The 14,041-nt window shown below is 47.4% G+C and overlaps 1 protein-coding gene across 1 annotated transcript in view; it reads right to left on the bottom strand.

Annotated features, from left to right (window-relative positions):
- tbc1d9b (TBC1 domain family member 9b) overlaps positions 1-14,041 on the bottom strand; it is a 22,130-nt gene extending 8,089 nt beyond the window's left edge. The window contains exons 1-20 of the mRNA XM_086222429.1: positions 13,761-14,041; positions 12,876-12,986; positions 11,860-11,978; positions 11,550-11,781; positions 10,859-11,117; positions 10,570-10,777; positions 9,143-9,340; positions 8,899-9,045; positions 6,367-6,517; positions 6,075-6,289; positions 4,976-5,093; positions 4,700-4,902; positions 4,545-4,627; positions 4,330-4,459; positions 4,138-4,236; positions 3,990-4,058; positions 2,791-3,031; positions 2,076-2,141; positions 583-651; positions 1-33 (exon numbers count right to left, since the gene is read on the bottom strand). The exon at positions 1-33 is cut by the window's left edge and continues 21 nt beyond it. Coding sequence (XP_086078555.1) covers positions 1-33; positions 583-651; positions 2,076-2,141; positions 2,791-3,031; positions 3,990-4,058; positions 4,138-4,236; positions 4,330-4,459; positions 4,545-4,627; positions 4,700-4,902; positions 4,976-5,093; positions 6,075-6,289; positions 6,367-6,517; positions 8,899-9,045; positions 9,143-9,340; positions 10,570-10,777; positions 10,859-11,117; positions 11,550-11,781; positions 11,860-11,978; positions 12,876-12,986; positions 13,761-13,878 — 2,869 coding nt within the window. The 5' untranslated portion in view covers positions 13,879-14,041. The remainder of the gene's footprint in view (positions 34-582; positions 652-2,075; positions 2,142-2,790; positions 3,032-3,989; positions 4,059-4,137; positions 4,237-4,329; positions 4,460-4,544; positions 4,628-4,699; positions 4,903-4,975; positions 5,094-6,074; positions 6,290-6,366; positions 6,518-8,898; positions 9,046-9,142; positions 9,341-10,569; positions 10,778-10,858; positions 11,118-11,549; positions 11,782-11,859; positions 11,979-12,875; positions 12,987-13,760) is intronic.

Genomic DNA, 14,041 nt, shown 5'->3' with positions numbered 1-14,041 from the left:
CCACAGAGTCTGGACTAGACAGGAAGGAAGGTTCTAGAAGAACAGGAAACAACAGAAGCAGAAGGGAAGATGAAGGGAGGCTGATTGTGAGTGAGAGGAAAGAGGAGCATTAATGAGTACAGCCTTCATGCATCTCTACCAGCAAATCAATCAGAGTCAGATCAGGGATACCGGTTCATGTTTGACGGCATTCTCGTCTTCATTAGTCCAGACTAAATGAACGTGTCAATGAACCAGCAACTCATGAGTTCACTGTGTGTGTGAGTGTGTGTGTGAGTGAGTATGTGTGTGTGTGTGTGAGTGTGAGTGTGTGTGTGAGTAAGTGAGTGTGCGTGTACGTGAGTGTGTGTGTGTGTGAGTGAGTGTGCATGTATGTGAGTGAGTATGTGTGTGTGTGAGTGTGTGTGTGAGTAAGTGAGTGTGCGTGTACGTGAGTGTGTGTGTGTGAGTGAGTGTGCGTGTACGTGAGTGTGTGTGAATGTGAGCGAGTATGTGTGTGTGTGTGTGAGTAAGTGAGTGTGCGTGTACGTGAGTATGTGTGTGTGTGTGTGTGTGTGTGTGTGTGTGTGTGTGAGAGATCACCTTGTGGCAGGTTGTCTGTGAAGAAGTGTGCTGCTTCCAGAGCAGACTCCGCCTCTTCAGAACACAGAGCTGCAACATCAACAGAACACGTAGTTACAAGTAGTCACGTGACACAGACGATTTATCAGTTTCCTCAACCACAAACTTTTTCATGCCGAGGATCATGTAACTCCGCCCACTTCAAAATTACCAAGTAGTCGTCACTTTCTGCACAAAGACGTTTCAGCAGCAGAGGGGCAAGATGGAAGTTGATGTGTTTGTGGGGCCATGGTGAGATACTGTCCATGTTCACACTTACGTTCATGTATTTATCAACCGAATTCACGATAAAGTTGGTCTCAGGTACACACTTGCTGCTCGTATCGTGGTATGTGGTATGGTATGTTCAGCCTCAGGTTAGTGTCCAACTTGACTCGAGCCTACTTGTGCCCACAAACTCAGCCAGAAACCTGGGTGTCATGATTGATGACCAGCTGACCTTTAAGGTTCATGTGGCCTCAGTTTCTCGGTCTTGCCGTTACGCCCTCTACAACATCAGGAAGATCAGACCCCTCCTGACCCAACAGACCACACAGCTTCTGGTTCAGGCTCTTGTCATCTCACGCATTGACTACTGCACCTCTCTTCTGGCAGGCCTCCCTGCAGGCTCATTCAAGCCTCTGCAGATGATCCAGAATGCAGCAGCACGTCTGGTCTTCAACCAGCCCAAAAGGGCACATGTCACCCCGCTGCTGGTTTCTCTTCACTGGCTTCCAGTGGCAGCCAAGATCAAATTCAAGGCACTTCTCTTGGCTTACAAAACAATCCCAAGAACGGCTCCAGCCTACCTGGAATCCCTGATCCAGGTCTACTCTCCTTCTCGCCCACTACGCTCTGCATGCCAAAGACGCCTGGTGCTTCCAGCCCAGCGCTGCTCCAAATCTCTAGCCAGACTCTTCTCTTCTGTTGTTCCCAAATGGTAGAACCAACTACCGAACTCTGTGCGTCCTGCTGAGTCCCTTTCTACTTTTAAGAGACAATTGAAGACTCAATTGTTCAGAGAGCACCGAGGCACTGAACCTGACTCTGCTCCTCTTTGTCCTGGGGTAGAATCAGTCAGAGGGTCCAAGACCCAGCACTTAGTGACTATGTAGCACTAACTGTGTTGGGTGATGTTGTATGTTTGTCACAAAAAAAAAAAAGGGAGGGGGGCGACACTTCTTCTGCCACTAGATGGCAGTACCTGTGACCAAATCACAACTGGAGCACTTTTGCGCTACTATGGGTTTTTCCTTAATTAGGTCTAAATTCTTGCTTGTGTTGTACGTCGCTTTGGACAAAAGCGTCTGCTAAATGAAATTGTAGAATTGTAGAATGTAGTTTGAGACAGCAATTAAATAGGGTCCAGCTCATTAACTCTTCATGTTAACTGCTCATTAACTTATGCTTCCTGAGTAGCACTTCAGAAGACATAAGTTACTGCACACTGAAGACAGAAGCAGGGAAGGACTTACCTGGTGGTAGGTGGAGCTTGAAGAGCAGTTTGAGTTTCTCTGTCATGTCGCCATGATACATCCCACCTGCAGACACACCAGGAGCATCAAATGACAGCAACACTGACAGATGCTGCAAACCATCAAACACTCAGTGACTTCACCAGTGGACAGAGAGAGCCAAGCTCAATGTGTCGCCAAACATTTGAAAGAATTTCTGACAAGTCTGGTGTGATTTTTTTTCTAGATGTTTGACAACACATGAAGCAGGAATGTTTCTGCCTTGCAACCATTTTTGCTAAACTAACACACAAACCTATTACATACCACAGCAATTTGAAAAAAATCTTGATGGACGACTGTTCATGCTGCCGACGGCAGTGTCTCATATCGTGTGAACGCAACATCAGGACATAAACCCTGATGAAAAAATTCTTCTTTTTAATGTAGATAATGTTGATTAAAACTTGGGTGGGGCTCCACCATCAAGTTGTAATTATCAGAGTTATTATTCGTTGCTTCCGTCGTGAGCGGAAACCAGTGAAGCTGTAGATCTGACTGATCTGAAACCGGTCCAAGTGGCCCAATACTCATGAAGCTTTCAATATAAGTCATGAAATCTTGTGTTGCACGGCCCACACATTCTTGAGCTGTGTGGATCAAAGTTGACTCATTTGAATGTTCGAAGGGTTTTTCAGGATTTTAACCTTTGACACCGCTGCTCGGTAAAACTTACTGAGTCCGATGATGAACTCTTTGAAATTGACTAGTCCATCCTGGTTCTGGTCCAGGATTCTGAAGAGGCGGGCTGACAGTGTGGGGGTGTGGCCTCCACAGACCCAGGGAGCAAGTGCAGTGAACAGCTGGCTGAACTGGGCCGGGTCAATGCGGTACTGTTCCAGGTAGGGCAGGCTGGGGTCATGGCGCTCGGCTGCAGAGCTGCTGGCACCCCAGTAGCAGCTTGTCATGTGCTTGGACTGAAAGAACATTGACACAGCTGGTTGAAGCTAACTGCTGACGTGCTAGCCAGCTGGGAGTATGTTGGTACGGTCAATGACAACAGCTCAACTGCTTCCTGTTATTCCAGATGTTATTTTCTCTCTCTCTCTCTCTCTCTCTCTCTCTATATATATATATATATAGGTATTTCAACTCTTAGTTGTCAGGGAAATTAACAATCTGTCATCAGGTCGCCGCCCCCTAACCACCCAGCCTAACCCACCGCCAGGCAAGAGGCAGAGCTGCAACATGGTAACAGACTTTAAACTCACTGTTCATTATCAAGATCACCTTTGATTGACAGGTCATGAATGGGTAGGTGCGTAAATCCATACTATAATTATTGAATGATGAATGGGAAAGACATTGACCATGAGATGTGATGGTAAGTAGTCAGCTTTTGTGACTGATAAGAGGGCGGAGCTTGCCTCCTGCCTCTAACCTCCTCAACTGCTCCAGAGCAGGTCAGGGCTACAGCATTAGTTACCATGGTGATATAGTTTCCAGAAAAGTCAACCACCTTCATCGTCCAGAACCTGGACCTGGTATTGGTCTCATTCAAAGGCTTTGCCTCCCTGCAGACGCACCCTCCCTCACCTCCTCCTCAGTCACAACTGAAGCTCCCACACATTCTTTCATGCTGACACATCTGATTACTGACCTCCATGTTCTTTCTGTTACTTATGGTTGTTTTGTACATAAATGCATTCATCCATCCATCCTCTATACCACTTATCTGTTGAAGGTCTCAGGGGCTGGAGCCTATCCAAGCTGACAATGGGCGAGAGGCGGGGTTCACCCTGGACGGGTCGTGTACATAAATCCACTACTGTTTATAGAGATTTTGACGAGTGTCCCTTCTGTTACAGCCTACAAGGAACAGTGAGTTAAACCTAGTGTCAGTGAAATTAAATTTCAAAAGACAGACATTTGGACCTTAAAGAGACAGTAAAGCTCTTCCAGCTCTTCAATGCTGAAGGCCGATTCCGTCATCATGGCCCTCACCTGCAAACAAGCACAGCTGTCAACAATCTGGCTGGTCTAACACGTCAGCATCACCACACAGCATGCAAGCACCACTCACCACGCTTCTCTTGGCTGTGTCCTCCAGTGACTGGATGACCTTTAACCTCTGTTTGAATCTCATCTGCTCGATTACATCCGACCGAAGGCTGCCGAACTTCTGCTTATAGAAAGAGGGAAATCAGGAGTTAGAGCGTATTGTTACGCCCGCAGCAGTCAGACTGGTCACACAGGGAGGGCAGAGGGACTTCACCTCATAGGACGACTTGATGAGGTCAAAGATGTCAATCTCAGGTGGTGGCTCGTCCCCACTTGTCAGCAGGGCATGTAGGTGAGGGATGGGCGGAGCCACAGTCTGTCTGTTCACGACATTATCCAGATACCTGAGAAAACAAACACACACACACACATACAAAGTGTTGACCCTTATGACACCTGTTTGCATCATCAGTCATATGATGACTCTACCTGCCCAGGATGGTCATGGCTTCTCCTTCATCACTGCAGGACAACAGAGCCTCCATGTTGTCGTGAAGCACCGCCAGCGCCACCTGCCAGAGACAGGAAGTAGATCAGCTCACTTCGTTAGAGGCCAGAGCTCAGAACCAGGAACCAGACAGTACCTGGAAGATGACTTTGATGCCCTCGTAGAAGAAGCAGTCAACCAACAGTACAGCGCTATCGAAGGGCATGACGGACAGGAAGAGTGTGAGGAACCAGGACAGACTGATGGTGGAGATGACACCCAGGTCCTGCATGTGTTCGTAGAGCAGTGGCAGGAAGGCCCGAGTCAGGTCCTCGAACACGCCCTGGTCCACCAGGGCCCCTGCAGGAACACAGAGCACATTAGCAGTGGACATTTTATAGAAGTAGCAGCGAGGAGGTCAGAGGCCACTGACCTACAACCCTGGTGTTGTAGTAGTCAGGCAGCATTCGCTCACAGAGGGCCACCAGCAGCCAGAAGGCTTCTTCCTCTGTGCAGTAGAGCAGCAGCACCGAGGTGACGATGTTCATCGCCTGCAGGAGGAAAACGCCATTTATATACAGGCCAACGGGTGGTTCTGGGTTTGTTCCCATCAAAACAAGGACAAACAGAAATCATCAAGGTCCCAAAACATCCAAGAACCATCCCAAGATTCAAAATGCTGTTGCATTTCTTTAATTGTTATCGCCATAAAACAGCATTCAAAGTATGAGAAAATCTTGTATTTTTTATTTGGAAGGTATTTAAGAATTAGTCCAAAAGCACTCGCGGCATTTGTCTTAGCTCTGCTGATTCAAGCTGGCTGTTCTCCAGGAGGGTCCCCAGTCTGCAGCCTTACCAGCAGTTGCTCCAAGGCTATGGTGGTAGCGCAGTGCTCACGCTGCAGCAAACTGAACACAAACTGAACCTGGATGCAAGAGTCAGAGACGGCGTGGTGGAACCTCAGCTCCCTCAGACAGCAGCTCCTGAATACTGTGATGGCTGAAGCTAACAACTTGAGGAGAAACCAGTTCACCTCTGCAGTGATTTTACTGTTGATGAGCAGGAACTTCTGACAGAACACGGACGGAACACTTGAGTCTGCTTTCACTAAACACTCATTGTTCCTGGATGTAGCAACACCTCCACTCTCCTGCTCTCTCCTCCCTCCACAGCAAGTCTGAGCCAGCAAAGCTTCTCTCCACTCGCTGCCGTCAAGACAGAGGCAGAGCCGGACTTGAGCCTGAAGCTAACCTCAGTTGAACCGGACTCTGCAGAGACCCCCTTCACATCAGGCTGGTGCTGGTTGACAGCACTCGCGAACACGCTGGTCAGTGGTGGACTTGTAATGTTATCTGTGTTTAGCCTAAAAATGTGTGTGTGTGTGTGTGTGTGTGTGTGTGTGTGTGTTGTAATGCGTGAGTACGTGTTATAATGCAACACCTTTACACACCGTGACTGACTGACAACAGTCCCCTATCAGGTATCAGGACCAGACTTTGAGAACCCCTGATGTGTGTTATGTATCATGTGACCTGGCAGTATCCGATGCCTGGGTTGCGGTGGGCATATGCAGTCAGGACGCGGCGCAGTGCTGCAATGCCTGTCTCATTCTGGAAGGCTCTGTGTTCAGGCATGGAGCGGTGGAGGTCACGCTCAATCTCTTCGGTCGCCAGCGAACACAAACCCATGGCCTGCTCCACAAGATCACCATAGTAACCAGCATGGCTCGCCATCTCATTCTGGGCTCCTGAGGGGACACGTGGATAGAGCAAACAAGTGAGTGAATGAGTGAGTGAGCAAGCGAGCAAATGAGTGAACAGGTACCAGAGAACAGCAGCCACAGCTCCCCTCGCAGGCATTCTGGGATCCCATTGAGGACCAGTTCTCTTGTTCTAGAGGTTCTGTACATGCAGACTCCTCGACCAAACTCAGAGAAGTGGATGTTCCACGCCTCTTCCTTCATCTTCTCTTTCATCTGCAGGACAAAGAAACCAACTAAACACCCCGCACCTACTAAGACAAGTCATCAGGATAGAACTGTCCTGGTTCTCCTCTGAGCTCTAAATAATGTGTCTTATAGATAAATATACACGTGGACAAAATTGTTGGTACCCTTCCGTTAAAGAAAGAAAAACAAACAATGGTCACTGAAATAACTTGAAATTGACAAAAGTAATAATAAATAAAAATGTACTGAAAATTAACTCATGGAAATCAAACATTGCTTTTGAATTCTGGTTGAACAGAATAATTTTAAAAAACAGAATTATGAAACTGGCCTGGACAGAAATGATGGTACCCTTAACTTAATGTTTTGTTGCACAACCTTTGAGGCAATCACTGCAATCAAGCGATTTCTGTAATTCTCAATGAGACGTCTGCACCTGTCGACAGGTATTTTGGCCCACTCCTCGTGAGCAAACGGCTCCAGGTGTCTCAGGTTTGAAGGGTGCCTTCTCCAGACCACTTGTTTCAGCTCCGTCCACAGATGTTCAATAGGATTTAGATCAGGTCTCCTAGACGGCCACTTCAGAATCGTCTTTTGTTCTTAGCCATTCTTGGGTGTTTTGGGTCATTATCCTGTTGGAGCACCCATGACCTGCGACTGAGACCAAGCGTTCTGACACTGGGCAGCACATTTCGCTCCAGAATGCCTCGATAGTCTTGGGATTTCATTGTACCCTGCAGATTCAAGACACCCTGTGCCAGATGCAGCACAGCAGCCCCAGAACATGACCGAGCCTCCTCCATGTTTCACAGCAGGTACAGTGTTCTTTTCTTTGTATGCTTCAGTTTTGCGTCTGTGAACATGGAGCTGATGTGACTGTCCAAAAGGCTCCAGTTTTGCCTCATCTGTCCAAAGGACATCCTCCCAGAAGCTTTGTGGCTTGTCAACATGCATTTTGGCAAACTCCAGTCTCGCTTTTTTATGATTTGCTTCCAATAGTGGAGTTTTCCTCGGTCGTCTTCCATTAAGTCCGCTTTGGCTCAAACAGCGACGGATAGTGCGATCTGACACTGATGTACCTCGACCTTGGAGTTCACCTCTAATCTCTTTTGAAGTTCTGGGCTCTTTGGTTACTATTCATATTATCCGTCTCCTCAATTTGTCATTAATTTTCCTCTTGCGGCCACGTCCAGGGAGGTTGGCTACAGTCCCGTGGACCTTAAACGTCTGAATAATACGTGCAACTGTAGTCACAGGAACATCAAGCTGCTTGGAGATGGTCTTATAACCTTTACCTTTAACGTGCTTTTCTATAATTTTCTTTCCAATCTCTTGAGACAACTCTCTCCTTAGCTTTCTGTGGTCCATGCTCAGTGTGGTCCACATCATGATACCAAACAGCAGAGTGACTTCTTGTCACCCTTTAAATAGGCAGACGGACAGATAACAAGTTTGAAGACACCTGTGATGCTAATTACAGGACACACATTAGTTTAACATGTCCTTATGGTCAAATTGTTTTCAATCTTTTCCAGGGGTACCATCATTTTTGTCCAGGCCAGTTTCGTTAGTTTGTTTTATTAAAATTATTCTGTTGAACCACAATTCAAAAGCAATGTTTGATTTTCATTCATTAATTTTCAGTAAATTTTTATTTATTATTACTTTTGTCAGTTTCAAGTTATTTCAGTGACCATTGTGGGTTTTTCTTTCTTTAAAGGAAGGGTACCAACCATTTTGTCCACGCGTGTAGGTATTATATGCACGACTGACAAACAAATAAAGGGATCACACGATCATTAAGGTGTAGCGTCAAGTCAATCACACTTCCATAATGTTAAGAATCAATAATGATATCAAATCAGTTTCACAGCTTTCGTGTAAATCCGACACACAACAGGGGGACAAGAGAGGACACAAGTGGGACCACCTCTACCAGGAGGGTTCAGCTGGGGGACAGGAGAGGACACTAGCAGGACGTCCTACACCAGCAGGCTTCAGCAGATGGGGGCTGTTAGTACACCTGTTAGTGTCCTCTCCTGTCCCCCTGCTGAACCCTCCTGGTAGAGGTGGTCCCACTTGTGTCCTCTCCTGTCCCCCTGCTGTTTGTCCCATTTACAAAAAGCTGTGAAACTGATTCGGTATCATTATTGATTCCTTGCATTCTGGAAGTGTGATTGACTTGACGCTACACCTTAATGATCATGTGATCCCTTTATTTTTTCAACACTGTATTTGTTTACTACAGTTTGCCAAAATCTGTACTGTATGTGTACATCAAGTATTCCTCTGTAATAATCATACTCTACAATAATAACAATAACAATACTAATTTTCTCCAACAAAACTCAAACCACACTTTGAGAACCCTCTGGCCCTCCTCAGAACCAGCAGAAGCCTGGACTCACGGCTTTGGGTCCCAGGTCCTCGGTGGCATGGCGGTGGTAGAGCTGCAGTAGACCCTGGCTAGCTGTGGCCAGACCAGGGTGGTAATGACGCCCCCTGTGGACAGACTCTGAACCTGCAGATAAGGTTGAGGGGACAGCGGGGGAGGCCTGAGAACACATTGCAAACATCACAAAAGAAAATGACACAAAGTAAATTCATGAAAGAACGGTTATGCTACATGGGGCGGGCTGGACCAATACACACCGAGTGACCAATCAGAGCCAGCGGGCTGATGTCACCCCATAAGCTGTCAGGGGTTCGCTGCAGGAAGTCAGAAATCCGCTGGACTAGGAAGTCTCTGTCTTTGAGGTTAGCAAACAGGAAGTTCATCTTGTTCTTGGTGCTGATGGAAACAGGACACGGCAAGACACTGCTGCTGTCTGCCTTCTCCACAATGGACACCTGCGGAGCAGAGGATCATGGGTACCCAGCGGACAGACAGGTGTGATGATATCTACTTCGTCTTCCGCCAACGTTTGTCAGTGGTCAACAAAAACTCCCATCAGCCTCTGCTAAACCGTGGTTTACTGCAAATGAGCATGCAAACAAACTGTCAAACGTGCTAACAAGCATTTTAGCATGCTCAACATAATGAGCCGTTCCAAGAGTCTAACAATACGTGTCTAGATACAAGTTCAGCTGAGCGGTGTTGCTGGATTACAGAATGCCCCTGAACATTCCACTGTCCTTCGGTTTATTCCTCAAGGTATTTCTTCAAGGGCTTATTTCTGATCTATTCTCACTGTTGCCTTAGTAGTAAAATTCATCCGAAGAAAAATCAACTTCAATGAGCATCACCGGAGAAAAACAGAATCGATTGCAAAGAGTTTATTGTGATTGACAGCAGCAGTAACACAAACAAACTTGAGCCAATCCCAGGAACAAACTGCCCAACATTCTCAAAGTGTCAATCGTTATACCTGTCATAGCTCCCTTTATACCTGGAGACCCTGAGCAGTCTCCTCCTTCTCTCAACCTGTACGGGCTGGTCCGAATCTCAGGGAGTCAGCACTTCTGCCAGTGTTGCAGGTCCTTTCCCAATGAACTCACTGACTCAAGCAGCCTCCAGTAAATACAGGCTTTTTGATAATTTACTTCTAAAAAATATTTATGACTGCAAACACACGTTTCATCTAACATTAATTTTTATGGTTATGAACACACAAGATCACAAAACATAATCAAATGTTATAAACAAATTATAGATGCTGAAATGGGTTAGTATACATGATCACAAACCATGTCCAGTTCTACACATGAACACACATTACGTGCAGTGCACCCAGGCATCTGACATCTTTAGCTGCTATTCTTTGATACTGTTTGTACATGCCAGGCTAAACCCAAGCTATGCCCAGGCTAAACCCAGGCTACAAGCTAAGCCCAGGATATGTCAAGGCTACACCCAAGCTAAACCCAGGCTACAAGCTAAGCCCAGGATATGCCAAGGCTACACCCAAGCTAAACCCAGGCTACAAGCTAAGCCCAGGATATGCCAAGGCTAAACCCAGGCTACAGGCAAAATCCAGGCTACAGGCTAAGTTCAGGCAATGCTGGGGCTTTGCCCACCAAAAAATCCTATTCTAGCTTATTTTACTCTACAACATCACATGGTGGCAATGTCCACGTACCTCTCTTAGTGGGATGATGAGCTGGCATAGATCTTCTTCTTTGCTGTTAAAACAGATATAATTGTTTGAGATGAACAACTGTCCCACAACATGCATCTTGGCGAACGGCGTCCACAGGGTGCAGTCTGTATGACCATCAAGACGCTCATCTTGCGTCAGTCGAAACATTGTCCGGTACCGCTCATTCTTGGCCCGTGCGTCCAAATCCCTGGACCGGAAAGCCGACAGAAGAAGGATTAGCAAGTTCAGAAGACAAGGTTACAAATGTTTCTCTAAGTTATGGACACACCTCTTGAGCACAGAGACGTTCTTCAGTGTCTTGCATGGTTTGGGAAGCAAGCGGTCAGCGGCAAACGCTTCATTGTCGAGCAGCTGGCGCATGGCAATGTTGGCAAGCTGCTCCATGAGCTTGAAGGTGTCGTTGATGTTGAGGAACATGGAGAAAAAATGATCAGTGTGACGAGTGCTGACACGAACGCTCTCTGGAAACACCAACGTTGCATTCTTCTCCAGCTGGGTCACCTCCGTCCACTGCACCACCAGGGTCACTGGAGGGGGAGGAGGAGGGGGTGGGGATCAATCTTAAAACACACTCACACCAAAATCACCCCAGCTTCCCTTGCCCTGCCCAGCACAGGGTGGAACAGTGTGTATGTGTCCAGTAATGAAACATGAAATTAGAACCATGACCAAATATCTGTCTCGTGCAGTTCAGTGATAACATCAGCAGTCAGAGGAGGGAGGAGCAGCGCCGCGTAGACGCACGTGATGACTGTTAGAGAAATCAGAACCTTGATCTTGGACACCTCAGTCATCACCACCATGTATCTTTAAAAACATAAAACTCTTGTGACTGGACTTTAAAGTCCAGACGCAACGGAACCACCTGCCTGTGTTTCATGTCACAAGAGCGAGTCATGGCGTGTCTGTCAGTGTATGAAGGCAGCGTTGGGTGCCCATCTGTGATTTGCTGCTCATACCTTCCTTGCCCAACAGAAGGGAGTAGAAGCACAGGTGGTTGACGGACAGGTAGAGCCAGCCCTGCCGCGGTACACGACCCTTCCAGTAACTGCATGAATAGTAGTTAACCAGCTTCTCCTCTTCGGGCATCCTGAACAGTTTCCTCATCTTCAGTTCTGCTTCTCGAAACTTTCCACAATCCTCCTCCTGCTCTTCCCCAGGCTTCAGCCGGTTCTCCTCCGCAATGATGCCCTGCAGGATAGGAACATCACTCACTGCAAGGCAAACAGAGGAACAGCGGAACAGCCAGACATACAGGAAGCGACATACAGATATCTTTCCTTTCACAAAGGTGGTAACGTCTTCATCATTGTCAAAGATGGAGATGGTTTGCAGCAGGTTGGACTCCAGCCAATCCCAGTGCGCTGTGATCTCCTTCCTGGAAGAGCCTGCAACACACAGCTGAGGGTTAAATAAAAAAACAACTGGTTCTATAGAGTCCGGACCAGTCGAAGAGAGTTTAGTCAAGTCTTGTCCAGGAAAGTTTAGTAGACAAAAGTCTAGTAGATTCTGTTCCAATAAAGTCCAGTAGATGATGAGAACCCTGTAGAGTCTTGGCAAGAGGGAGGTTCTACTCCTGCTCTACTAGGAGAGAGGTTCTACTCCTGCTCTACTAGGAGGGAGGTTCTACACCTGCTCTACTGGGAGGGAGGTTCTACACCTGCTCTACTGGGAGGGAGGTTCTACACCTGCTCTACAAGGAGGGAGGTTCTACACCTGCTCTACTAGGAGGGAGGTTCTACTCCTGCTCTACTAGGAGGGAGGTTCTACACCTGCTCTACTGGGAGGGAGGTTCTACACCTGCTCTACAAGGAGGGAGGTTCTACACCTGCTCTACTAGGAGGGAGGTTCTACTCCTGCTCTACAAGGAGGGAGGTTCTACACCTGCTCTACTAGGAGGGAGGTTCTACTCCTGCTCTACTAGGAGGGAGGTTCTAGCCCTTCTCTACAAGGAGGGAGGTTCTACCCCTGCTCTACTAGGAGGGAGGTTCTACACCTGCTCTACTAGGAGGGAGGTTCTACTCCTGCTCTACTAGGAGGGAGGTTTTACACCTGCTCTACTAGGAGAGAGGTTCTACACCTGCTCTACTAGGAGGGAGGTTCTACTCCTGCTCTACTAGGAGGGAGGTTCTACACCTGCTCTACTAGGAGGGAGGTTCTACTCCTGCTCTACTAGGAGGGAGGTTCTACACCTGCTCAACTAGAGTCCAGTAGATTCCAGTCCAGTAGAATCTGGTCCAGTAGGTTCTAGTTGACTACAGTCCAATAGGGTGCAACTCACTCACCACAGGCGATATTCCAATAGATCTGAGAGTCTGCAGTCTGGAGCAAAATCCTGTACGGAGCCACTCTGGCACTGGAGTCCAGAACCACATCCAGAGTCCCGACCAGGAGACCTGGAAAAGGAGACAGGCCTGTCAATACTTTCAGCCAGTAATTTTACTCTGCTTCGTCTGCACTCGCTGAAGTGGCACACGATCTGACGCCTGACATCATCATCTGTGAGTCCTTATCTCATCAGCGTGGTGCGGATCATCTCAAATGTGCAGGAAGTCTGAGAGGACAGAATGACCTGTGCTGTGTAATGCTGTGTGTCGTACTGTGAAAAATATTTTGTCGTATTATGGTGAAGTACGATACAACTACTATATGTAGAACTGTAGATAAAGTAGAGGTTGAATTTTAGAATGTACACCTGTGCATATTTTTCCCATGGAGGTTCTTCGCACACCATCTCTCACTCATACACATAACTAGTACCCAAAACTGGTATTCAATTTTAGTACAAGCTCTTGATACACCCTGTTAGTATCTGCTGTTAGTACACCCTGTCGGTAACCTCTGTGGGTACTCAGTTTCCATGGTAACATCTTATTCAGGTAGAATAAGAAAAAAATGACACCTGACAGTCAGGACTCTGATGCTCTATGACATCATCTGAGTGTCTGAGATAAGAAAAGTCAGACGTTTTGTGACGTAACACCAGCCATGGCCCTTCCCACCGGACACTGAAACAAGACTCATATTTCATGAGACGGACAGACGACCACTTGATACAACCAAAAGCTGTTGTGACCTCACTCGTCCATTTGAAACTTAGAAGGAGTTTAAATCTTCTTTATCTGTGTGTGACGTGTCGAGTCATCAACGGGAGCAAGAAGGGGACTCACCGGACAGCCCACCGCCACGGCCGTGTCCTCGCCTCCGCTGCAGGATAAAGAACGGGTTGGCCCGCTCCGACACCCACAGCGCTCCGGCCAGCAGGACCTCCTCCGGCTGGATCCACATGTGTCCGCACTCCCTGCTGTCCTCCGCGGATAGAAAAACGTCTTCTGCCCGCGTATCCAACGGAGGGATCAAGGTCTGTTTCAAACACAGAGCTGATGTTGTTGTTTTCGATCAGTCTCCTGACTCTACTCATCACTTCCGGATTCGACGTGCGCAGACGGTC

The sequence above is a fragment of the Aulostomus chinensis genome, chromosome 13 (assembly GCF_037954235.1).
Source record: "Aulostomus chinensis isolate RoL2024-O1b breed Wild chromosome 13, RoL_Achi_v1.0, whole genome shotgun sequence".
Lineage (NCBI taxonomy): Eukaryota > Metazoa > Chordata > Actinopteri > Syngnathiformes > Aulostomidae > Aulostomus > Aulostomus chinensis.
Note: the sequence above shows the minus strand (reverse complement) of the source record. Positions and strands in the feature narration are given on the sequence as shown.